Genomic DNA, 26,434 nt, shown 5'->3' with positions numbered 1-26,434 from the left:
TGCCTTGATGCCTTATTGAGCGTCACGGCTCTGATGAAGCAATTTTGCGGGACCTCCATTGAAACCGGGTTAGTGTTTCACAATGACTGACACTGAGAGCAGTCAGGCCCGATCGAGGTGATTTAAAAAAATATATATATTTCTTTTTTTAAGACAAATGCCAATTTCCAATATTTGACACAAAAAAATCAGATATGCGATTAATCAGCCAGAAAAAAACTATATCTAAAAATGTTTAAAAGTATGTTTTTTTTTTTGGGCGGGGGGTGTGGGGAGGACATTCGAATGCTGTCCACTTCTCATAAAAAATCCATGTAAAATACACATAAAAAAATGTTCATTTCTTACCCAGCCCCCTCTAAAATACCACCCCCGCTCAATTTGAGATGCTTTGTCTTCCTCCCAAACCACGATTTTACAATAATCGATCGGGCCCTAGAGAGGAGTGAAGCTCAAAAGTCAAGTACTCGGGTCTGATAAAAAACTACACAAAAAAACCCAGAAACCCCAATAGAAAAGACGTTGGATTGACTCTTACAGGATTTGGAAAAGAGGACCTGCAAAGGGGATTGGGACGGGTTCTTGAAGGTCTTCTTAAAGGACAAGGGCCCTGGGGGTGGAGCCACCAGCCAACGGGTACTGGTTCAGGTACTGGCGGGCCTGCTCCGTCATGGTCAGCTGGTCCTCCGTTTTTCCGTAGACCACCGTTTCCCACTCGCTCACCTGCGGGACGGGTCCAGTCGGCATGTGTTAGTAGGGGAAGACATCAGGCAACATTGCAATCGGTCACATATTCCCAACTTCCTAATGACTGTATCGGGATTTTTAGTGGACACACACATCGTATTTTCCGCACGATAAGGCTCTTCGGAGTATAAGGCACACCTTCAATGAACAGCCTATTTTAAAACTGTTTTCATATATAGGTCGCACCGCATCATAAGGCGCACAGAATAGAAGCTACAATATTGGAAGCGGTTGCATTATGCATCCACTAGATGGAACTACGCTAAAGGGAATACAATACAGCTTTATTTATATATCGAGCTTTCACAATCGCTGCAGCTGTAACCGAGCATTATGACCAAACATTTAAAATACTAGAAATGTGAATATTGATCCATATACAGCCAAACCTCAGTTTTCGTCCATAATCCGCTCCAGAAGGCTGTTTGAAAACCGAAATTGTTCGAAAACCGAAACCACGCTATTTTTAAAATAAAAATGTTTACTGAACACGTCTGCTCACAATGGAAAGCAACACGAGGGAGCGTCACTTCCTCGTGTAAGGAAGGCGAGAGGAGTCAAATGGTGCATTCAAGTGCGCTCAGTTCGTTCGAGAACCGAAATTTGTTCGTCATCCGAGGCATAAAAAACTCGAAATTCTTGGTTGAAAACCGAATTGGTTGAGAACCGAGACGTTTGAAAACCGAGGTTTGACTGTATAAGGCGCATCGGATTATACGCCGCACTGTCGGTTTTTGAATATAGCTGAATATCAAGCACCTGTTTAGCCACCCTGTGAGTTTTCTTCTCGATGAGGCGGTGAGGGTGTTGCAGCGCCACTGAAGGCGTCTCCTTGTGCTCCGTCAAAGGGTGTCCGCCTTCCTCCTTCTCTGCCGCCGCCACCTCCTCCTCATGCTGCTGCTCCACCTCGGAGATCGGGGAGCTCAGGGAGGAGCTGGACAGGAGACTCTCATCGGGAACCTGGAGTACAACAATTATGATCAACAACATACTGTTCCGTTCAGTTCAGGCGATACATCGGGAACCTGGAGTACAACAATTATGATCAACATCCTGTTCCGTTCAGTTCAGGCGATGTTGCTCGAGCATTTTCCGAGCCTTTCAAACTCTGGTGTCAATTTCAAACTGAGCATTGTCAACTACATCAAGGCAGAATTGATGAAGAGCTTTGATTCACTTGTGCGTCATTGTGTTGATCTTGGAACAGCTGCACACTGAGAGAGTCTTTCCCCCAGGGGTCCAGTACCAGAGATTTGCGCACTTTTCGAGCCGGGGCGTCCATCTGAAAATAAAGATAGATGTACACAAGGATGAAAGGACAGAATACCGCCAGCATAGAGTGTGTTTTCTCTGAGTGCTTGCGTTGTACATTTTGTTTCCACGCTCTGTAGTCGGGCTGCAAGATGGCCACCCTATTAAAGATGTCGGCCCCGGTTTCCTGCTTCAGAACCTCGCGAATGTCTTCTTCCAGAAAAGCTAATGGCTGCGGCTGAAGGATACAAATACCAACGAAAACATCAATTAATTCCTATGTACTCAACTTTAATTTATTAATTGCCTTTTTTTTTGGGGTCCATTAGTATATCGCGGCTGTTATTGATATTGGTGACTCTTACTTCCATCTTTAGCGGGCCGTGCATTTTCTCCTGCGCCGCCAAAGCTTTCTTGAAGGGCGTCGGCGTCCTCGGTGTTGGAATCATCACCGTTTTACGAAACTTGGGTGTCCTAGAACTAAAATAATTCAGTATATACTGTACAGTCGATGTAAATATTAGGGTTGTATGTTTAGGCGCGAAAAGAAAAGCAACACAAGTGACTCCACATCAAAAAAAATTTTTTTTGGTATAAATATGACACCTAAAACAAACTTATTAAACATTGTGCAGGTAAGCACCAACATGTTAACTCAAATATTTTTTGGGGGGGTGTGTGAAAGTCAGTTAGCTTAATGCTAACATAATGTGAAACTCCCTAACGGGCTAATCAGAATTAGCACCAATGTTACAGGGTTATAATAGTTTTGGACTTTTTGTTAGTTTTTCTTTTGTTTTGTCTTTTTTTTTTTGTAAATTCGTTGAGTTTTAATTCACATTTAGAGCAAGTTTGTTTTTATATTTCTGAAAGCACTTGAGCTTTATTTTGCTTTTGTATTCGTTTTATAATACGTGGAGTATTTGGCAAGTGTGATATAAGTGTAAATGTAGTTTCATTTATTTTTTTGAAAAGCATTTTTGTTTGTATTTTAAAATTTCGTGAGCAAAAAATGAGTTTTCAAATTTAGCTTGAGCTATTTTCGTGAGTGTTCGCTCACTAAAACAACCTTACGACGTCGAGGTACCGTCGACGTGCGCGTCAACTTACCCGTCGTTCTCCTTCTTCCGCTCCTGAAGGAGCGGGGCGAAGGGGCCCTGTTCGTGCTGGGGCGCCGCTGCCGTCTCGGAGAGGTCGAAAGTGGCCACGTCGCTCCACGCCGCCGGGTCCTGAATGGCAAAACACATCTACGGTCCATTTTTAATACATTCAAAATATTCAGAGGAAAACAATTCTAAGCTTATTTCTGCAGGGAGAGGAGACAAAATCTTCGCTAGGTGCTGTCCCAACATTGAATTGTTGAGAGTATTTTAAAACAGGAAGTGATAGTTATGCATTTTTCTATTTAATATTTTCCATTATTTTCCAAAGTTTATATGATGCCAAATATTTTATTCGAGCATTTCTTTACTTTTAGAATGCATTTTTGGCGACAATTTGTCCCTTGAATGTTTGAAATTATCGTAATAATTTGGTGTCAGATATTTTTGCATTTTAGCTCTATTTTTCATCTTATAGCTTAGTATATTTTGTTGAATAGTCTTTGTACCTTTCCAAATATTTATGTCGAAATATATCTAATTCAAATATTTCAGTATTCTATTCGAATAAATATATATATTTTCTTTTTTTTTTAAAAAAATCAATTATACTTAAAGAATATTACAACAGTCTGCAAACTCACCTTTCATTAGCACTATTGTCATATATTTCACAAACATGGATGACACATGGATTATAGTTCAGAATATGTTTGTTGATCTCGATGTAAGCGAGATAACCGGAATGCACAACTGTTGATTCATTGGCGCCATCTAAAATAAATACAAACCCACCGCAAGCCCGGTTCAAATGGATCTTTGACGTCTATAGACGTCAATGGGAGTGAATGTTAAAGTCTTTTTTTTTTTTTCTTCCTCACCGAATCAATGAGCTCCATGGTCTCCGCAAAGTCGCGTATGGTCTGCAGGGTGGACAGCACCGTGCTGGCCTCCACAGCCAACAACTTGGTGGGCGACACGGGAAGCTGGCCGGGGGTTCCTCGCGAGTTCTCTGGCTCTGACCAGGACCGCCCGTCGGCCCGCACCTCCAGGTCGCTGCTCGCCGTATCAGGCATGCCGTCTGACCAGGCCGAATACTGCTCCAAGCTCTGGGAAGATGATGGAAGTGATGCGGAAAATGAGGCGGCAATTGGCGAAAATGATTCCGATAGATGCGAAGAGGACTAAGATGGATCCTAAATGATGGCGGTGGGTGTGGGGGGGACTAACAAAGTGTAGCTTAAGGCCAGTCATGATGAGTAGCAAGATGGGAAAGGTAGCTGCTAGAGAAACACTCGAGCAGTGGTTCTTAATCTTCATTTGTGAAAAATAAAAATATATTTTTTTATTTTTTTTTTTACAAATTCAAGTCATTATTAAAAACAGAAAAAAGTAAACACAATTAAGTATATATTTTTTAAATTGTGCACAAAATGAATCAGCCAGTGATGGCCAAGCTGGTGTGTCATTACTAAATGACATGTTGAGTCGGGTGTGTCTTAACCTCCATTGCAGAGGCCCCTGAGACTGATTGATCGAACCCTGGTTAAGAACCACTGCACTAGAGCGCAAAAAAACAAACCAAAAAAAAAAAATCCCTGCTCCACTCATATTTTTACATAGTGCAAAAAGTGACATAGATTTGAAGAAATTCTCTTCCCCCCCCAGAGTATGGATGTCACACACATGCAAAAGCAGGCACGCAGGCTTATGCTAGCTCGCTAACTCCCAACGAGTGGGGGGGGCGGTGTGCTGAGCTTACACATGGACCTCTGCGATGTACTTCGCTCTCGGCTGACATAAGCAGCAGCTCGAGTTCCTTAATTCTTTGCTCTCTGTCGGGATCATCCGGGAAGGATGGCTGCAACCGGGGGGGTCAGCGGGAGGGGAAAGGAAGGTTGTTAGGAAGAGCAGGAGACCACAACACCAAAACAAATTTGACGAGGACAAATATGACACAGGAGAAGGAGGCGGCGTATGCCTGTTAGTACGTTCAAAAGGTTTCATTTGAAATCCGCAGTGACAGAACGAACACGGGCAGTGTCCGTAAATGAAAGGATACAGAAAGAGGAGTCAGTGCAGTAAAAGTCGTTTTAGTATCTTGCGTACAAATAGGTGGTCCTTTGTAAACCCGGTCCACCGTTCAAGCATGAAATTGAACACCCAAGCCAAAAGTTACACTTGCGGGAAAAAAAAGCACACTCGTTGACTTGAAGTAAATCGAGTAAATCTTGCTTCCCAAAATGTATCTGTGAGTGAGCGTTCCTGAATTTCGATGGTTGTGACGTACCAGTGTGGTGACTACTGCTACCATATTTCAGGCTAAACAAGTAGACCGCGATGGATTATTATTATTATTTTTTTAAAGCCAATGTTGATTTTGACGTTTGGCAGAATAACTGATTAATCAGACGATTATTTAAAAATAATAAAAAATCTGAAAAAAGGATGCATGATATAATGAATAAAAAATTGTTTTTTGGGTCCCTAGGTGAACACAACAAGAAAGAAATTAAATTAAGCCATAACATTTGACTGTTTTCCATTTGATTGTCCTTTAGTGTTTGTTTTTACCGCAGCTCAGCCCGAGTATGAATGTTTATTATTTTAAAACGGCGTAATATCCACCGGTTGATTAATCAGTCAGGCCCCAACCACTTGTATCTACCTGTAAACCCATTTAAATAGTGAAAGTCACCTGAATGAAACCCGAAGTGTCCATCAGGTGGCGCCGTTGAGGATCAAACTGATAGCCTGGCATCTACAAAATAAATAAATAAATAAATAAAAATTCGGCAACGGTAAATAAGTGCGACAAGTGAGCGCAATCCAAATGGAGTCCAGAGTCAACGTGGACCTGGTTGGGTGCCGTCACGGGGCGCAGGGGGCTGCGATCGCAGCGCCGCGGCTCGCCCTGCCTCGGAGGAGGACACGGCGAGTGATGGCGCCTCTTGACACCGCTGCCGTGGGAGGACGTGGCCGTCTTGGCGCCGGCATCCTGCAGGTAGCCCTCGTGCTCCACTTTGCGCCTCATGGTGGAATTCCAGTGGTTCTTGATGGAGTTGTCCGTCCTGTTAAAAACACATTGACCCCGTTGTTGCTTTGACATGAAGACATAGGAACATTCCACGCGGCAAATCACCTTTAAGAACTTGGAAATGTTCCAGTTTAGGCATTTGTAATCATTTAATCTTCCCTTGAGGACCCTTGTGTCTTTGCCTTCAAGTTCAGTGTGAAAATAGTGTTGATTCAATGTCGGATTTTTTTTTTTTTGCCGCTAGAAAAACAAACAGTCGTGTAAGCCACCAGTGTGTGCATGTCCTTAGCCTACACAGATACCGTGTGTGCACTTGGGTCAGTCAATGTGTTTACACAGCCTCCTGTTGACATCAGACGCCTTGGAAGCTTGGATTTTTCAACTTAGTGGGGAATTACCGTCCGGGAAGGAGTTTGGAGATCTCGGCCCAACGGTTGCCCAGTCGCTTGTGGGCCTCGTAGATGATGCGATCTTCCTCCTGCGTCCACGACGACTTCTTCACCTCGGGGTTGAGGTGGTTGTGCCAGCGTTCGCGGCACTGCTTGCCGATGCGGCCCTGGAGGTGCTTGGCGATCACCGACCAGCGCTTGGGGCCGTACTTGTGCACCAAGTCGATCACCTGCGCAAAAAAGGCCCCACTGCTCGGAACAATCGATTTACTGTACGGTGAAACCCCGGATTCACTCAAGGAGGGCATTGTTCATCTCACAGAGGGGGGGCACCTCCCTTCAGGAAAAGGGCTGAAAAGCAGCCAGTTTGTTTGGTGTTTTTATTAGCGATGATGTAGTGGAGCCTTTGGAACAGGCGCCACAGGCTCGAGCCAAGAACATTTTTATTTTGGCGGGATGTAAAAAAAAAAAAAAAAAAAATGGGCGCCGACTCTCCCTTCTGTCCCCCCCACTATCGCTTACCGGCAATGTGTGTGCCACACAGTACACTCCCAGATCCTCTTACCTTCTGATCCTCCTCCTTTGTCCATGGGCCTTTCACCAGCTTGGGGTTGAGCACCTTCTGCCAGCGGTGCTGACACTGGCCATCTGTCCTACCCTGACATTCGAGGGAGACACCTCATTACCGATGTGGAAACAGAGCTCTCATCACCACCCCTACTGCCAAAAAAAAAAAAAAAAAAACCTATCACCACGCTTAGGAGGTAATTATTGTAGGAAGTGCACCATGGCGAGGCCGGAAGGGAAGTAGATACTGCGGTTCGCCATCTCCCAAATTCGCTACCTATGAACTTCTGACCTGTTTCCTACTCTTTCTACCTATCACTCACTCATCCAGTAGCATCTAAAAGTATGGATGCTCACTGTGAAAGGTTTTCCAAGCATCTTACATCAAGCACGTCGTGACAGGGCACACTTACGGGAAAATAGTTGGATAATAATTTCCAAGAGTCTGTGCCATGTTGCTCCACCAACTTTTTCAGCTTTTCGTCCTTGATCAACAACAACAAAAATCAGTTCAACTTCCTTTGGAAGCACAGGCTCACCTTGAGAGTGAAGTGTGCGGTTCTTACCTCGTCGCGGGACCACTTGACTTTGCACAAAACCTTCTTGTCTTTGCTTCTCTCTTTAGTGTCGGGATCTGTGGAGTGCAGCTCTTCGTCCTCGTCGTGGCTGCACACATGGACAAACAGTCTATATTTAAAATATTTTCCCATCCAATTTTTTATATATCCTTCCTCGTGTACTTTTCCGGCTAATACTTGTGCTTTTTTTTTTTTTTTTTTGGTCTAATGTTTGTGTATATTTGATCCATATTTTTATTTTTCGCCCAATATGTTTGGAGGGAAAACACCATTTGCTCCAAAGTTCTTCATCACTGTGGAAACTCGAGTGAGTCACTTGGATTTTGGCAGGAGCTGCTTTTGTCAGTGCCATAAGCAGGAACGGGGGATGACGGTGCAGGGGGGGCAATCTCGAGCCATCAACGGGCTCTTTCACCTCCAGAGGTAAGCTGGGGTGTGGCGAATCCCTGTCCAGTTTGTGTTCAAATATTAACATCATATGGCTAAAAGGGTTGTAAATTAATTTCATTGAATAAAATGCTTGTTTTGGCTCACAGCTTTCAGTCCAAGTGCTGTTTCATTCATGTTTGTTTTAATGAAGTCACATTTTCTATCGGTTTATGTGCAATAAATGTCAATGTGAAACATGATGCAACTCCTTTCGAAAGGGTATTTTCACACAAGATGAGGGTTTCATGTGGGCAGAATCATTATAAGTGCAATTATTGGTCTTGATTATTTGTCAGCCATTTTCTTTTCTGTCCAAAAACACAAACAAGCGTAGCCCTGATGATGACGTGTTGTTATTGTAAAGTCACATTGAGTGTGCAATACACAACATTTTATATCCCAATATGGGTAACTTTACAAGCTGTATATTCCGAAATTAATAACTATTTACATTTACGACTTATAATTTCTCCTTTAATATTTTTTCAATCAAAAACAAAATGAATAATGTACAATGTTAGTAACAAATGAATAAATTATAAATGACAACAAAAACAAACATTCACTGCTCAAATGCCACTCGAAATGTGTGGCGATACAACCGCTTTTCAATGATGCAATAAAATATAAATAACTCAAATAAGTTAAGTGCTGAGATAAAAGAGAAACGTCAGACACGTTGAGTGACGTATCAAAGGCAGTGACGCTACCCACCAGCGAGGCGACCTCACGGTGTCCATGACAGCCGCGGGGTTGCGTGGACCTCTTCTTCGTGTTGTTGCTCTTCAGATCATTCAAATTCCACGCGAGTGGACGTTCATCCATAGAAGTGTTCATCGGTGCTCTTTTCCGGATCTCGTTAGCATTATTCGGCTAGCCATCTTGCTAACCGAGTCGTCATTCTTACTTTCTCCCCATGAAAAGCCAGCGTATGGAAAGGTAACATCCATCCGAAGAACACTGCTACTTCGTCCGCGTCGTCCCTCGTGTTTTCGGAGAAACACTCCCACAACGTAAATTATCTAAAACGGCAACAAACAATAAAAACAACGCGATTATTTTACTCTCGTTCCTCGCCGTGCGGACGTTCTCGGCTCACTTGATTCGATGATGTGATATTTGTCCATCCCGCCGATTCTCGCGCTCAACCCCCTGCACGGGGCGGCCTCGCCTGCGATTGGTCAGAAACGAGAAGAGACTCGCGTCTGATTAGTCAAGAACCAAGAGAGGCTCGCGTTTGATTGGTGGAAAGTGTTCAGGGGGAAGAGTCACCTGATTGTTGGAAAATTTGAGGAAGCTTACAAGTGCTCCTGTCACAAGTGGGGCAGAATGGCTCTTTCATGCTGGAACCAGTGACCCAAAACTCGGTTGTGGGGGCGCTGAGAGGGCCCCTACAAGGGGTTGACACAACCACATAATTAATTTTCTGCTGGCAGTTGCCATTTAAGGCGTTAATCCCACAGTCTCGCCGTTCTATCAATTTTGCAAAAAGCACACTTGACATCTCCCAAACAGAAATGACAAAATGTGTTGACAAAACTCAACACTACCCATGACCAAAAGATCATCAAACCGACAGTGAAACATTGTAGGAGCAGGCACAAAACCTGCAAATTTCTGTGAAAAAAATGTCAGGAAAAGCCGACCAGACTATCTTTACTTTCTTCTTCTTCTCCTTTCGGCACATCCCTATTCAGGGGTCGCCACAGCGAGTCAGTAATTTCCATCCGCCCCTGTAAACCGCCCTACCAACTCGCATGGTCGTCCTGGCAAAAGTTTTACGCCGGATGCCATTCCTGACGCAACCCTCCCCATTTCTCCGGGCTTGGGACCGGCACTGGGGAACAGTGCACCCCCAGGGGAGGGCACTGCCCCCCAGCGGCTGGGGTACCAGACTATCTTTACTTTATTTGGGGCAAATCAGAGACTGCACTATTAATTTTGAAGGCCTTGGGCACATTAGATTGACATGGCAACTAAAATCTGATTAGAGAGAATCGAATGTACTGAAAGCTGATCAACCCAGAGAAACGGTACGAAATGAAGAAATTGTTTTGAATAATTTAATTGCTTGCATTTCCACTGCTGTTCTGTAAGGTATTTGTTGCCACCAAGTGGACAAAATAGTCCCTACTAGTGTATGTGCATTTCATATCAAATACTTTTGTTTTTCATGACTAATATTTTTGTGTTTTTCATCCAGTATTTTTCTAATTTTTGTGTATTTTCCATCCAATAATTGTGTTTTTTGCCACACGTACGAGTACTTTTCATCTCATATTTTTGCCTCATATTTAATTTTTCCCCCAATATTTTTGAGTTTTGCCCTACATTTTTGTTTTCTTTTAAATATTTGTGTTTGTTTTGCATTATATTAGTTAGCTATAACTTCAAATACTGTACATTCAAATTGAGTTTTAGCGTTTTTGTACTCAATCTAAATTTAAATAATTTAGCCTGTAAGTGGCGCTGTTTAAGATTTTTTTCCGACTCGACTGCATTTTTGAGTCATCAAGCTGTGTAAAGTGTGTCAAGCAAAGTACGTACAACCGGAAAGCCGTGTAAAAAATGTAAACGCTTCAAGTGAGTGTCCTCGACTTTTCACGTTTGCAATGTTTACAAGGCACATTGCAAACAATTCGCACATTGTTTATTTAATAAGCTTAATATTCTTCGGCTTCTGTGGTTGTTTACTCGCAACTTCACACATTTCTTTGTTTTGTTTTGAATGTAACAACCGGAAAAAGAAAAGCGCATTCAAGGTGGCCCACACACGCCTGTTGCCTTCAGGTCCCGTGACGAATTTACATCGGAACTTTCCCCGACCAGGAAAGGCTGATGTTTCCTCCTTGTCTGAGCTGAATCGCACAGTTAGAAGCAGAATATAACCACCCGTGACATACTGGAGGGGTTTTGTGGGGCGGCGTGTCCCTTTAAACCAAGTTAAGCATCAAAAATGTTGGCTTAACCGAGGGTTCGGAGGAGCACCGCCCGGAAACACCAAAAGGTACGAGCTCTACCTAAACGTCACCTTGCATCGCAAACGTCTCGCTGGCTAGCCGTGGGGCCGAATTTGTTCGTAACGTAAAGGTTTACCTGCGTATTTGTCGGTGCGCACGTATATTCGTTTACGTTGACGCTGCCATTACGTAAGACCGACATTCCAGATCACGACTTGGTTTTATTTTACTACTATTTGGACGGAAGCTCATTTCGCGCTAATTAGCTTAAATTAAACAAGCTAGTCTATTTTCTTTTTATTCAGAATTTCCCCATTAACAATTAAAATTCCTCGAGTGGTGTGATCCCCAAAGTTTTACATCAAATAAGAAAAAAAATAAAAAATACTTGGGTCTCAGAGTACTAAAAAAGGGGAGGCAAATAGTACAATACAGTAGCGTAGTAGGCCTCCATGTTCATTCACACTGCCCCAAAAGATTGGGGAAATAGAAAATCTCAACTTAAATTATTTCATTGAAATTGATTCACACAAATAAATTGTACTTAAAAACCAAACTCTTAAATATAAGACATTTTTAAAAGAATAATTGTGTGTAAAAGGGAAATACAACTGAACTGAAACTGGACTTTCATTTGAATCTCGCTTAATTTTCTTAAGATATTTTCCTTTTCACACCACTACCTGTATAAGTATTCACTCTTTGAGTACTCACTGATACCTGTCACACTTTGGATGTATAACATGTCATTGAATACAATGACAAAATCTTTTGGATGAAGATATTTCTTTCGGACGCAGATGTTTCATCAATGGGGGCAGGGGGGTGTATGAGTGGCATCGGCAGCCTCCATGACGACACAATACCTTAAAATAAGGCTGAGTGGTACTCTCACTTCCCAAGTTTTTGTTTCACTTTTTTCCCCTCCCCACCCTTGGTTTTGGTGTTCTTTTGTTGTATTTTGAGCACTACTTTAAAATGCAACTCTTGAGGCTTAATGTTCTTGATTCATGCAGTGCTTAAAAAAAAGTTCATATATAATACATCAAATTAACATCTAATTAATGAATTTCTGCTAAGGGCTCACGCTCAAATTGCTTGTAACGTAAGAAACATGCAGGAAAAAGTACGTCCTCTTCGGAAGGAAGCGTTCTATTTTGGATTCCTTGTAGTAGCCCTGGCATATTTATGCCTGTCAGTACACGTTGCTTCATGCTGCGCTTTGAACGCAGGGACCATACAGCACGTTTCTTCGCCTTTGTTTCTTATTCGAGCCAATGAGTAGTGCCTGCCAGTGGGTGTGGTAAGCTGTAGCATTCCGTTTGTAGGAGTAGCCGTGGTGGCAGAAATTGTATGGATTGCATACGATAGCCAGCCCCCCCCCATCGGCGCAGGCGTTGGAAGGGAGCACAGATGCAAGGCATTTTGCTGCTAGCTGACATCCTCTTCGGAGGGTGCGTTTACACAGCCAAGCATTGACTTGACAAATTCCAATCAACTTGAGCACTTGTGCATTTAAATAGGAGGAAAAATAATCTGTACTTAAATGCTACTTAAAATATCTTGCACATAAATTCAATAAAAATTTTTTAAAACGGTTCGTAAGTGCAAAGGTATTGTATTGTATGTACTTAAGTTAAATACCGCTGACTGGCGTGAAAAAGATCACATTTTTAAATTTTCTTAATTTCTAGAGTAAGATTTCAAACATTTTATTTCTTTAATTTGTACCAATGCCGAAATCTAGCTGTATAAAAAGTTATCATCGTGGGATACATTTTGTTGAAAAATGTTCACAAACAAGATCTTGACGAAAATTCAGATGCGCTTTTTTTCCCTTTTGTATTGCATTTCTGACGTAACAGATCGAGCACATACTCAAAACCAAATGACTCGCACTTGGGTGCAAAAAAAAAAAAAATGCAATCGTGACATCTCTAATCGTTTTGCGCCACCCCTAACATTTCTGGGGTTTTTTTCTGTCGTCGTGTATTTATACTTTGAAAAATTATTGTAGTTTTCTGATATTATTTCCACAGATTGAAAAATTAAAGAAATAAATTAGCTGAGATAGGCTCCAGCACGCCCCGGTTCTTATCGCAATTTCGTGATTAGCGTGACGCCGGTGATTTGCCACCTCGTCATCAGTGCAAAGTGAAACACCGAGCCAAAACAAAAGGAGGCCCGAGTGTCACGTTGGATGCATCCTAAAGAGGTACCCCAATCCTCCCCCCCGCCCTTTCCCCTTGGATGTGAGCAGAATGCCGCATCCTGTCAGGATGCGTTTGGTGACACATCAATAGAGAAACGTTTTGCTTTTTCCTCCTCCACGCACGGCGGGCACACACGCGGCCAAAGCGACGAAGACAAAGGGACTCCGAAACAAACGAGGCTGACCTCACTGCACGCCACACAATGGATGCGCTCACAAGTGGACACAAAGAGCTTTGTGTCGTAACGCGACGCATGGCCACTTTTGGACTGTACACTTGTGCAGTTTTTGCCTGTCATTTTACTGAAAGAATGTCTGCTTAAATGTACAGCGTGATGGGGAGACAAAAAAAAACATTTTGTGAACAAGGCCATGGTCAATATTTTCTCTAATAATTTAGTATAATTTCCTAATTGTAATAATTTAATATAACATTTTTTTCTCCTAATATTTCAGTATTTTTCATCTAATATTGTGCTATTTAATCCTCAAGTATTTTCACATATTTCCATCTAATATTTTCTTTTTTTTGGCTCACATGCTGTATTATTTTTCTGTTATTTTAGTCCTCATATTTGTGTATGTATTCAATATTTCCTATTTTCTAATATTTTTAAACACGTTTTTTTCTTAATTCTAAACAAAGCTGTTTAGAATTAAGAAATTTTCTGTGTAATATTTTCAATTTTCTAATATTTTGACTTTTTTTTCATGTCTATATTTTCCAGTTTAAATATTTTGTATACGTACACAATATTTTGTATTTTGGGCAAAAAATGGCAACTGCTTTTTGTCCGATTTTTTCAAAACTCTTTCGTGTCGTCTTTTCAAAAATTCAAATAACAAAAACCTGAAAATGAAAAATTCAACGCAGGATTCAAATTCAGAGATTAATAATATTGTTTTCTCATATTTTTGTTTTTTTCCTTTATATTCGTACCCTCAAATATTTGTCGAATATTTTCAAAATATTGTATTCTTAATATTTTTACAAAACCGCATGATTTTCCCGTTCTTTTTCTACGTCCCCACAGCAGGATGCATCGTTGACTCCTCGTCCCCGCAAGCACAAACCTTCGATGCGCCACCCCGTGACCTTCTTTCGCCGTCCGCAAGATGGAGGAGCAATCGGGCCTGCCTAACGTCAGCATACCGTGCCACAACGAGCAGAGGGACAAGAAAAAGCGCTACACGGTATGACCAGAGCGACCCCCACATTAGTTTCCCCTCCACAAATGTCACTTTCACACCTTCCCAGGTTTATAAAGTGATCGTCAACGTGGGGCAGCAGGAGTGGTTCGTCTTCAGACGCTACGCCGAGTTTGATAAACTTTACAACACGGTCAGTGGCGGCCATTTTGTGACACGGTGTGTCGGTGCGACCGTCACATTGGTTTTCTTCTTCGTTGCAGTTAAAAAAACAGTTCCCATCTTTAAGTTTGAAGATTCCCGCCAAGAGGATCTTCGGGGATAACTTTGAACCCGGTGAGTATCGGTCCGCTGTTCTAAACGTCATGGCGAGCGTCAAATGTTTTTCACACGCGTTCATTTTGGAAATAGAATTCATCAAGCAGAGACGAGCCGGCCTGCACGAATTCATCAAAGGCATCGTGTCGCTTCCGCAGCTTTGCAACAAGTAAGGACAAATATTGATTACTGAGGGGGTTCAATAGTACAGCAAAAAAAGCCAAATATCCAAAATGTCGGAATTTGTGATATATTAAAAAAATGGAAGTGACACTTCCTGTCCCTTAATATTTACAAATGTACCTTTTTAAAATGTGCAGTCCAGATGTGAGGAGTTTCCTGCTCATGGACAAAATGCAAAACCTGCAGAACTCTGACGCGTCCGAAGATGAAGACGACAAAGTAAGTTGAAGTCGATCAAAACGTTCATATTTTCTGTCTGCTTGGCGGCAAGGGTTTCTCGATGAAGACGACAAAGTAAGTTGAAGTCGATCAAAATGTTCATATTTATGTCTGCTTGGCGGCAAGGGTTTCTAGTCCACGGGTTGGAGAACTTTTACAAATTATTGACCAATTGCGCTCTTTGACAATTAAATTTTAAGGTTGAAGAAATTGAGCCGTGATGACTTTTGAGGTTCAAGGATTCCGCCCGACACCGGCGAAAATTCAGTACATAACAAATGAATGGAAAACTAATTTTGAAATCAGAACTCAATTTTAATATTTCAACGTTATTATCACAAATGGTCATTTGAAAAATTGGGACAGATTTTTCACGGAAGGTGACAACTAGATTTGCTTCCGCCGGCTACGTAAAATGATGTGGCGGGTCCAATCTGGCCCGCGGGCCTTGAGTTGGACACCTCTGAGCTAGTCAATAAAGATCACGAGTAGCGTTGTGGATTTTGTACTTCACATATTTTTGATTTTCATCGGATTCCGCGAAGGCCTGACTGATGAATTGGACAATACTGACAATTTGACGATCGGCCGATTTACTTATTTATCTGTTAAAATATTCCAACATAAAACAAAAATAATGACAATCAAACATCGGTCAAGGTGCTGGTACCTGGAGAGCCAAGTGGAGGTTTTTTGGGTGCTACTTAGTGTAAAACGTTTGAGAACTGCTGACCTTGACATTGCTGAGCCCCCCCAAAAATAATAATAAAAATTATATCGATTTTTTTTTTCCTTCACTCCAGTTTGTGATCTCATGTATTAATGTTTTTTTTTTTTTTTGTTTTTTTTTAATTTGTGCTCTTTGACAGAACAATTCAACTTCCAGAAACATTAACCTCGGACCCTCTGGCAACCCACAGTATGTTCAAAATATGTGACGCATTACAGGTAGACAAGGAACTTATTGTCATCTGTTTTTCAGCGCCAAACCCACCGACTTTGACTTTTTAAAAGTCATCGGAAAGGGGAGTTTTGGAAAGGTATGCAAATATTCTAAGAACGGGGGAAGTACAGTTTGGCCTTTTACAGTCGAATAATATACACCTTGATCTTTTTTTCTTTCTTTAAAATACTCTTAATTTAAATTTAACTTCAAGGTGTTCCTGGCCAAAAGGAAGCTGGACTCCAAGTATTATGCAATCAAGGTCCTACAGAAAAAGGTCATTCTCAACAGAAAAGAGGTAAGACTGCAATAAAACAAGATCCGTGTTTCCAGTACCGCATGCTGATTTTTTTTTCGGTTTCTCAGCAAAAACACATCATGGCTGAGCGCAACGTGCTGCTGAAGAACGTGAAACATCCCTTTTTGGTGGGCCTGCACTACTCCTTCCAGACCACAGACAAGTTGTATTTTGTCTTGGATTTCGTCAACGGAGGGGAAGTGAGTAGTGAGTCATGAGTTTAAAAACAGCTGATGATGGAAAAAGGAAAACACACAAGTGCTGTCAGAGGAATTTGACTGAGGCGAATTGTAGCGAGCGCACGTGTCAACGTTTTTAATCAGAATGGAAGCGAAGACTTCCCCTGTGGATCTTCCTTCTAAAAGCCGTCATGTAACATTGACCCCCACACACACACACACACACACACCCTCCATTAGAAAAAATAAATCCTGTTCCTTGATTTGATTTAAAACAATACGTATATTATTTACATTTTTATTTGGTATTGAATTTAAATTATGAAAATGTATTTTTTTAAACAACACTTAAATGGATTACATTTGAATAATTGTTCACATTTTAGCCTTTGAATTGGAATTTCAAACATTTTATTACAGTGTCAGAAAATGTATTCAAACAATTAAAATAAGAATTAAATTCAAATCTGAATTAAAAATCGAATCACGTTTTGTACCTATTTCACCAAATCAAACGGTAGGTTTGTACAGCCACAAATTAAAATAAAAGTATTTAAACGCGTCATTTCTTTGCAGGCATCATTTAAAAATGTGATTTAAAATACAATTTTAAAGATAAATTACATTTTAAATTCTTGCAAGTACACAATTCACCATCTCACGGATTCAGTTTTGAACGATGACTAATGACAAGACTCGCTTGTCGCCGTCAGCTTTTCTTCCACCTTCAAAAAGAGCGGACCTTTCTGGAATCCCGAGCCAGGTTCTACATTGCCGAAATGGCCAGCGCGCTCGGCTATCTGCACTCGCTCAACATCGTTTATAGGTACGAACTCTTGGTCCCATGACATACAACAGAGGATGATATTTCAACAAGTCTTTGGTACGTGAAAGCAAGCAATCAACTAAAATTGTGATCGTTCCTTTCAGGGACTTGAAGCCTGAAAATATCCTCCTTGACCACGAAGTGAGTAAACTGGCAATGATCAATAAGCACAAAAACTGTTGGTACCCTAATGTTAAAGGAGGACAACAAAAAGATATGATGCGGAGGCTCAGTTATATTTTGGGGCTGCTTTGCTAATTCCGGCACAGGACTGTCAAGTTATTCTGGATTGTAAAAATGAAGGAAAATCTGAGTTTTACTTTCATATAATTTTTTGTTACTTTCACATTTTTCCAGTAGGCATTTTAGATGTTATTTTTTTCTTTCTGTTGACAAGAGGTCACCACCAAACAGTGGCCCCCTTTTTCCCGTTTATACTACCACACATTAGTCTAGTCTTTCTCTTCTAACTAGCTCTACACACAACATCCTGTCCGGTTCCATCTGGAATAGAATGCATGTGATTGGATTAGCTCGTTCAAATGATTGCCACCTAACCTAGCGGCAGGGAGAAAATCTGGGAACTGCGAACGGGACAGTCAACATTCCGGGGCTGACAATAGCCTCACTCAGTCGTCTGCTGTATAATCAACAAAATGCTTGTTGTAGCGCATGCCATCTCAAAACACGTCCTCTCCTCTTTTACAGGGTCACATCGTTTTGACGGACTTTGGCTTGTGCAAGGAAGGCATTTCTCAGACGGACACCACCAGTACTTTTTGTGGCACGCCTGAGGTGTGCCTTCACTTCTTACAGTGGACACCCTCCCAATTCAATCCACTTTTCCAATAAGATTAGGAGGAATTTGTACCAATCCAAACCGTCGTCATTACGAAACCCGGATTGACAAGAATATGGGAGATGACCATGGTTTATTTTTTCCGCCCACCAGTACTTGGCTCCGGAGGTGCTGAGGAAGCAGCCGTATGACAACACCGTCGACTGGTGGTGTCTGGGTTCCGTGCTCTATGAGATGCTATTTGGCTTGGTGAGACTTCTCTTCGGTCCACCAAACGTCTGTAAAGATGCCGTATTGCGAAGATAATGGCCGTCCTTTTTCTCTAGCCGCCGTTTTACAGCAGGGACACGCATGAGATGTATGACAACATTCTGCACAAGCCGCTGGTAATGCGCGCCGGCGCGTCCAACGCGGCCTGGTCTCTGCTGCAAGGCCTTCTGGAGAAAGATGGAGCGCTCAGGCTGGGAGCCAGGGAAGACTTTGTGAGTGGACACATTTTTTTTTTTTTTTTTTTTTTTTTAATATATGCTGTTTTAGCTCCATCTAGTGGAGTGGTCAAACACCATTGCAACCAAATCATCCCCCTCGAAATTCTAATTGTTACATGAAATGTATACAAAATTTATTTAATGTAAAAAATAAAAGATTGCACACATTAAAATTTACACATTCACTTTTTTTTCCTATAATTGCCAACTACTTCACAAACATGTTTTTAACTGACATTGATCTTTCGATATATATTTTTTTTCCAGAATGAGATCAAAACGCACCCCTTCTTCTCCACCATAAACTGGAATGACCTTGAACAGAAGAAGATTCCTCCCCCATTTACACCCAACGTGGTACTTATCTTAGTTTTTTATTAGTGTTATATTTAAGCAGCTTGTGTGGAAATGCCCTACGTCAAAGCCACAATTTATTAATCTATTGCCTATTTTTTTTTTACACTTTTTTGTATTTTTATTACATATTTCAAAAGGTGTTTCTTTCTATTTTCTCTCTCTCTCTCTCTCTCTCTCTCTCTCTTTTTTTTTTTTTAAATAGAACTCTTACTCCGACATCTCAAATTTTGATCCCGAGTTCACTGAGGAGATGGTGCCCAACTCTGTGTGTTGGACCCAGGAACACTCCATCGTCAACGCCAGTGTGATGGAGGCCGACGACGCTTTTGTGGGCTTCTCGTACGCCCCACCCTCTGAGGACTCATTTCTGTAATATATCCCCGACGGTCTTAAAGGGACGAAAATTGCATCACGTCACTTATTCTACAAAGCCAAAGGAAGCAGCTATGATATGGAACAGCACTTAAAACTGATTTTATTGGGATCAAACTAGGATGGAAATAAATCTTTTTTTTTTTTTACCCATTTATATTGTATAGAAATATATCTATATGAAAGATGCTATTTTAAGAAATAAGGGCATTTGTTCAGCATTGATGCCACCCCATAAGTGCCTTAACTTTGTATTGTAAAAAAAAAGTCACTGGACTTTAAAGGACAGAATTGGACAGTAAAATATGTTTGTGTCACCACTTTACTACGAACATAGATTTATATCATTTCCATGTAATTGCTGTGAAACAAACCCTGTTTCATATTCTAAACTCTAGGCTGTAGAATTACTTGAGACCTCAAAAAAGCAGTTTGTGTGTATCACAGGTCATATTTGTTGAAATGATGTATTTTTTTTTCTTTTACAAAGACTTTAGTGGGTTTATGCTACTGCACAGTAATAAAGAAAATGTTAAAGTGTCTGTCTGGAGATTTGAAACAATATTTCATAACGATTTGCTCTTAATTGTGTGATGGCTCGTGAATTATCTTTTCTTTGTCCGTTTTTGATGACGACACGTTCAAATCACGTGTGGCTCTGCCTTCGAACAGACAGACTCGGCAAAAGTTTCGACGTTTACAAATCATTGCGAATAAAATCGTTTATAGTATTGTTATAGTCTTTGGGGTGTGATTTGGCCCAAAAAAATGTCATGAGTAAGGATAAATTGTGTAAATGTGAAAATGTACCTGCTTGTGGTCGTTTCTGATGACGTATCACTACTTCGGCGTCGCTCGGGTTGGTTTGCCGTGGAAACGATGTCGCCTAGAACGAAAGTTTTGAGAAAACTTAAGCAAGTGAAGGCATTGAGATTAAAAGAAAACGTATTTGAAAATGACGTGCGTGAATGGAAGTGAATTTACTTCTACTACTTCTGCGGCCTGTTTTGATGGCGTCACGACCATTTCTCCCGCTATTCGAGCCTGGTTGCCTTGGAAACTAGATTCACGAGCGGCAGTTCGAAAAAAAAATTAAAGTTCGACTTTTTAGCAAATACAAATGGCCAACATATTTACATTAAAAAAATCCATTCTATCCTATCTTAACACGAGTGGCGGCTTGAAGAAACTCGCCAAAGACTGCGATTCCTTCAACGGTAAATTAAACTGAACGCCGGTACTTAGGGACTTACACCTAGCTTTGAGCTAATTAGCAGAATTCGTTTTCTTTTTGATAGACCCCCAGCACAACGAGGCCGTGTATCGCTTTTGTATCACCGTCAATCCTTCTGATGTGGTTGAGGTGGACCCTGAACTGGGCGACTGCATATTACACGACCCCCAGCGAGCCACTGCCTTGTTTCAGTCTGTAAGGGAGGCACCGGCACGAATAAAAATGTCCGTCCACTGACGCTGTAGCATTTCTGACTGGTTGATCCTGGTTATTTCTTCTCACAGGTTTGCTTCATGGCCATAAAGAAAATGTCACTTATTGAGAAAATACAAACAGAGTGCCAGGTATGGGAATAATTGTCTTTAATAAGGTAGCACATTCCACAACATAACCCAGTATGATGTAACTGAACAGAAGTACCCAGGTGACAAGAATGATTAAAAAAAATAGCAAACAGAAGTACCCAGGTGACAAGAATGATTAAAAAATAACTGGTTTTAAAACTGTCTTAAAAATGTGCAAAAGATATTTTGAAGTATATACAAGTTGTTCTCCGCTTCTGTTGAGGTGAGCGTCATTTTGAAGCTGACGCATCTTCCTCCATTTCCCGAGTATGTCTTGGACTTGGCCCGTTTTCCTCGCATGCATCACAGCATGAAGCTCGTCCTCATGGAAGGCCTGGTCATCGCTACCACAAGGGTCACTAAATACACCCGGGGGGCCAGGTTCCTATGCAGTAACGACAGTTGTCCCTTCTCTTTGGGTAAGGGGTTCAGACTTTGCTGTTGTTGGACAAACTACGTACTGGATGACTGAATTTTCACTGCGCTTGCTTGCTTCAGGTTTCCACACTATTCGGGTTCACGCGCCCGGAGCCACCGAGTCGGCAACTGTGAGAAACGACTTCATTTGCTTGGCCTGCACCTCACCTCTCAGAGAGGATGTCAAGTTCAGAGTGTTGGGAGGTGCATGAGAGAGTGTGCTGGAAACTTCCTTACCAACATTTTAAGCTCTGTATATTAGGGCTGGGTGATATGGCCGTAGAATAAACAATTTATTTAAAAACATAAATGAATAAATACATTAACTTTTGAATCAAACTTTTCTCCCCTCTGCAGACAAGCAGCTGGTGGAATTGATCCATGTCGATGCACTTAACGTCCTTCGTGCCCCTCAACAGAACTCACTCAGATACCAGTCGGTCACACTGTTCCTCAGAGGTAATTGTATAGCATATACATAAAGCGTCCATCGATTTCTGTTTTTCTGGGTCAGTTTAGAGTTGGTTTCGGTTGAAATATCACAAAGCCTTGTATCTTGCCACAGATGTAATTATTGTATGTTTTCCAGAGGAATAAATGTAGAGTCAAAGTTCCCAAGGTGTAAAAGGCGAGTGTGCAAGCCACTGTACCACTAAAAGTGCAAAAAAAAAGTGGAGGCCAACCACAATGTTCAGGAAAATATGCATGCAAAGTCAAACGAAACATGGCAAGAAAAGTGATGATAACCAGAAAAGGCCCTGTCTGCTCAGTAAAATATGAGCTTTGCAAGTTATAAAACGAGACATTAGAATGGTTTTACTTCACCATTTTAGGGATGATTCCATGTCGTGTGTTGTGGATATACTGTCAAAAATAGCGGGGAGAGGTTCTTTTCTGTCTGTAGACAGAAATGTGAATACCTGGAATCTGAGGTCACTTCTTGTACATGTTCCATAACAATAAAAGTACAGTAATTAAAATTCCCAATATGTAGAAGTCGAGTGTATAAACTACTAAAGCTAAGCTAAAAAGCTACATAAGATAAGCTAAAACTACAAAAAAAGTATTTACAGCCATACTGTAACTTTTCTGTAAAAATATACTCAAAAATCCCCCAAATATATTTCTATCAATACTTTACAGCGAGGGGACCTAATTCACTGACGTTATTACTCTAGGGAAAAAAAATAACACAATTTTGGAGGTTCCGCCGTACAGTGATGTCATTGTTTCGGGGAACAGTAAATCAAATTAGCCCTGGTGAGTTGTGGCGGATCAGCTTTCGTTTGCGAAGCAAAGACGTGCCCTAAATTAACCGGCCAAACATTTACACGGCTGATATTTGTTTGCAAAAACCTCACCTCATCCATTACGTTCACTCCCAACACTGAAAAATGCGATTTTAATTTCTGTTATTTACACACAGTCACGTCGGTGGAGTCCGCTCATTAATATCGTCCGGCTTTTGCTAAGCGAAACTCACTGCGGAAGACAGTTTGCAGGAGGGAGAGGGGAAGTTCAAATAAATACAAGTCTGCATCTGGCTCGGCGAGGTATTAAGTGTTTCTGCCCCCGCTCGTAACGCCGTCCAGCCGCTACCCCTGGGGGAGGTTTCGCAAAAACTCAACGGCCCGGGATTAACATATTTTGGAAGGGAATCCACCGGCTTCCCGTTACTAACATGTTAATAAGTGCAAGGAACACTCGTTTCGACAAGCACACAGCCGAATCTTTGTTTCGAAAAGGGCCTCGTGCTTGTTTGTCTTGGCATTGGCTGGCATGGCATGTGACTTTCTTTATTCCCTTTGGGACTGATTGCTTTGTTCCACCTCCCCGACTCCCTTCTCCACGCCATAGATGAGCTGTGTAACGTGATGAGCATCGGTCAGCTCTACCGAGTGATCGGCATACCTGCGCATGTGCACCGCTCGCCCAACGTCACCTGGAGCGTCGAAGCCAACAGCGTCCAGCCTTGGGAGCCAGAGTGTAAGGCTGGCTGTTCTTATTAGAATCCAGTTCAAATATACACAATCCGGATGGGCGAGTACTGACACCGGCTTGATTTGAAGTTAGCGGGTCCGCGAGGTGTTTGCCGTTCCCAGCCACCGATACTTAAGGCAAAAATAAAAAGCTGCTGTACCAAATTTTCGTTTTAAATGAAAATTTTCATCACCACCCAGTATCGGTACGCGGTATCGGTGAGCACTCAAAGTGTGAATACTCGCACTGATATTGGTCTGGGAAAAAAAAGTGGTATCGACCATCTCCAAGACACACGAGAAGCCAGTTATTATCTACTTCTGGTGAAGTGATTTTTTTGTTGTCGCCTTTCCTCTCAAACTAATAAAGCTCAACAATATTCACATTCAACACTCAATAGGAATGGCGACATGCTCCGATAGAAAAAGTTGGTTTGACTTACTTTTAAATGTCTTCCGTTTTTCTTACCATGGGCCCATTCTGCTGTATTTAGGTGTGGGTGCACGCATGGTCATCAAAAGTCCAAACAGCACATATAATCCATTTATCAAAGAAACTAGCCCACGGGGCACGATTGGCAGGTCCAAGTTTTTCATCCAAACTTTGTTTCCCAACATGCAACACACGTGTCCTAATTAAGTGAACACACTGCCGGTTGCGACCTGATTTCAAAATATTGGCCAGCAGGTGGCATAGTTGCTCATTTAAAATTCGGTTCCAGTAAAATTTTGACTTGAACATAATTTAGCTCTCGTTTGACAGCGCCGAACTGCAGTCTCGGGCCATTTCTGGAAAGTCAACCCCGCCTAAAATTTCCATATGTATTTGCCAATTCACGATTGTGTCTGTAGGTTTCCTGGCTTTCCTAACTGAAGAGTTTCTGCCATTTTTTTCACATTCACAGTTCCATTTAGGAAATATAAATTCTCACTTGTACTTGTAGATCCACAAGAAGTCAACAGCAAGTTCAAGGAGCTGCTAAAGGCAACCAGTGATTCTCCTTGGAGGTTTTCCGCCATGCTCGCTCACTGCTTCGGTCTGGATGTGGTTCCTCCGGGGCTCTTCAACACCTTGAAGCTCAGCTTGTTGCTCAGCTTGGTGCAAACCGGAGCGGATGCCAACAACACAGTATTCAACTTGGATCTCTTGGTCACGGCAGACGACAAGCTCATAGTTGACAGGTAGAAGGGTCTGAATTCCTATTTTGACACATTGTGACCATCCTAGATTAGATTGATCAATTTGTTGAAATACACAGCACCTTCTTTCGACACAATGCAAAAGGCCACATTTTGACTCTTTTTTTTTTATCCTCAGCGAAAAGTTTTTCAGCAGTTTACGAAGCAATTGTGTCCATCTCCGTGTATGTACATTATACTGCCACCTGGTGGCCAAAGCACACACGCCAGGAGCCGCACAGCGAATAATCATAAAGCTCAAATTGTTCAAGTGTTTACAATCAACCCGGTGTTCCAGAGTTGCGTTTCTAGCATTGTTACGGAACAAATTAAACACCACCATACTTACTTGCCAGGTTGATGGCATACGGCTTAAGCTTGGCCCGCCGCGGGGTGCGGCATTCGGCTTCGGGAAAGCTGGTTGCGTCTCTCTCCCAGGATGAGCATGGGGCAGGCACCGCCAATATCCATGCCGGCTCCGCCTTGCTGGCCACCGGTGGCATTTGCATGCTGGGAGATTTGAGTGGCTTCAGAAAGGACAAACTGGATGACATTCAGTCAGGTAGACCAAATCTGCTACGATTTGACAAAATGCCTCCCCTTGAAATCACACATTGGTGTGTCAGTTCTGGACAGCCGCACGATGTCCGTGTTCATCCCCGGCAAGAAGTATGGCGAGGACGCCGAGCAGCGGCTTCATTTCCCCGTCTTGTGCAGCTTCTGGGCCCTCACAGACTCCACCCACCCACCTTGGCGCTCTGGGAGGGCGCACGACGCCCCCATGGGAGCGGCGGTAAGCGTCACTTGGATAACACTTGGACGTAACGGCTCAGAGCAGCATTCTTCTTTGCGGGTAGGACATGGGTGCGATACTGCCTCAGCTGGCGGAAAGTTTTGGTCTGGTGGTTCAGTGCGTGGATCACGGCGGGAAGCAGTCGCTTGCACAGGCAGTCCACACCCTCCGGCAGGCAATTTACCCTGGAGAATATCTCTACCCATCCTTGCTCAACTTCTCCAGTCAAGAATACAAGGAGGTGAGGCAACGCGAGAATCTCACGCCCACTGATGCCTTGACCTGATTTTTCACCCCCGCCTCCCTCCCAGCTGGTGGCCCATGCACAAAGCCTGAAAGTGGATCTGAGTGCCGGCGCGCAGATGATGCTCCACGGTTACTACATGGCCAGCCGCGTGATCCGCTCACAAAGGCACAGCGTCAAAATGTCGGTGGCTTCGGTCAAATTGTTGTAAGCGGCAGTTCTCCTGTACATGCTTCCAATTTTGAGAAGATTTCATTTCTGGGACTCCTAAACAAATTGAAATGTAACAAACACCTGCGGTATCCTATGATCCGCTTGGTGGCATAGCCCCCGCCCAGTGAGCCATAAATGGCTTCTCGCTAAATCCATCTTTTGCAAGCGTGCACAGTTCAAAGAAATCCGATCTTCTGCTTCATTTAGTCCATTTTAATTTTTACAAAAGTGATCCTTTTCACGTTTTTTGGAACAGGATCTCTTTAGCAGAGGCCCACTGCAAATTAAGCCTGCGACGACAGGTACTGGAGGAAGACGCCGTGATTGCGGTGCTCCTCTGCGAAAATTCGGTCACTCTCAAGCACGGTGCGCTTCCGCATTTCATGATTGCAACGCAAGTCTCCCCTGCGTGATAAAACGACCCCAGCGCTTCTTCCCCACAGGGGCGTCTGTGCTCGTTATCCCGCCCGATGCCGTGTTCCCCGGCGAGCTGGGAGATGCGGATGGCCTGCTCAGGAGAGATCGAGCTTTGGGCCAACTCCGCCAGGACATCCTACGCTTCATCTACGCCTACGCGCCGCAAGCGGATGCCTGTGTCACAGAGGAGTAGCGGACCAGCGCTTCGCTAAA

General features: G+C 42.5%; 3 protein-coding genes across 4 annotated transcripts; 2 read left to right on the top strand and 1 right to left on the bottom strand.

Annotated features, from left to right (window-relative positions):
• Positions 1-255: 255 nt before the first annotated feature.
• Positions 256-24,021, bottom strand: mybl1 (v-myb avian myeloblastosis viral oncogene homolog-like 1). Its single transcript, XM_019894902.1, has 17 exons — positions 23,819-24,021; positions 20,212-20,287; positions 8,813-9,120; positions 7,658-7,757; positions 7,505-7,576; positions 7,090-7,182; positions 6,534-6,754; positions 5,956-6,169; positions 5,797-5,859; positions 4,861-4,959; positions 3,980-4,207; positions 3,109-3,227; positions 2,364-2,478; positions 2,117-2,236; positions 1,925-2,029; positions 1,507-1,707; positions 256-723 (listed from the first exon to the last, which is right to left on the bottom strand). Exons 3-17 carry the CDS (start codon positions 8,836-8,838, stop codon positions 595-597), a joined length of 1,905 nt encoding a protein of 634 aa, XP_019750461.1. The 5' UTR covers positions 8,839-9,120; positions 20,212-20,287; positions 23,819-24,021; the 3' UTR covers positions 256-594.
• Positions 10,884-20,158, top strand: sgk3 (serum/glucocorticoid regulated kinase family member 3). Of its 2 annotated transcripts, none has more exons than XM_019894923.1 (17): positions 10,884-11,105; positions 14,308-14,464; positions 14,529-14,612; positions 14,683-14,755; positions 14,831-14,906; positions 15,058-15,139; positions 16,009-16,058; positions 16,122-16,179; positions 16,297-16,380; positions 16,449-16,580; positions 17,273-17,385; positions 17,490-17,526; positions 18,094-18,180; positions 18,338-18,433; positions 18,511-18,666; positions 18,940-19,029; positions 19,232-20,158. In XM_019894923.1, the coding sequence occupies exons 2-17, from the start codon at positions 14,387-14,389 to the stop codon at positions 19,400-19,402; spliced, it is 1,467 nt and encodes a 488-aa protein (XP_019750482.1). In that variant the 5' UTR covers positions 10,884-11,105; positions 14,308-14,386; the 3' UTR covers positions 19,403-20,158. The 2 variants fall into 2 exon arrangements, with proteins under 2 accessions (XP_019750482.1, XP_019750481.1); XM_019894922.1 differs by having other exon boundaries at positions 14,305-14,464.
• On the top strand, positions 20,389-26,434 carry mcmdc2 (minichromosome maintenance domain containing 2). Its single transcript, XM_019894921.1, has 14 exons — positions 20,389-20,618; positions 20,700-20,830; positions 20,920-20,979; positions 21,203-21,398; positions 21,478-21,600; positions 21,754-21,855; positions 23,254-23,382; positions 24,320-24,557; positions 24,911-25,116; positions 25,181-25,347; positions 25,412-25,588; positions 25,659-25,798; positions 26,061-26,170; positions 26,248-26,434. Exons 1-14 carry the CDS (start codon positions 20,522-20,524, stop codon positions 26,412-26,414), a joined length of 2,043 nt encoding a protein of 680 aa, XP_019750480.1. The 5' UTR covers positions 20,389-20,521; the 3' UTR covers positions 26,415-26,434.

Source organism: Hippocampus comes, unplaced genomic scaffold (genome assembly GCF_001891065.2).
Source record: "Hippocampus comes isolate QL1 unplaced genomic scaffold, H_comes_QL1_v1.1 scaffold138, whole genome shotgun sequence".
NCBI classification, from domain to species: Eukaryota; Metazoa; Chordata; class Actinopteri; order Syngnathiformes; family Syngnathidae; genus Hippocampus; species Hippocampus comes.
Note: the sequence above shows the minus strand (reverse complement) of the source record. Positions and strands in the feature narration are given on the sequence as shown.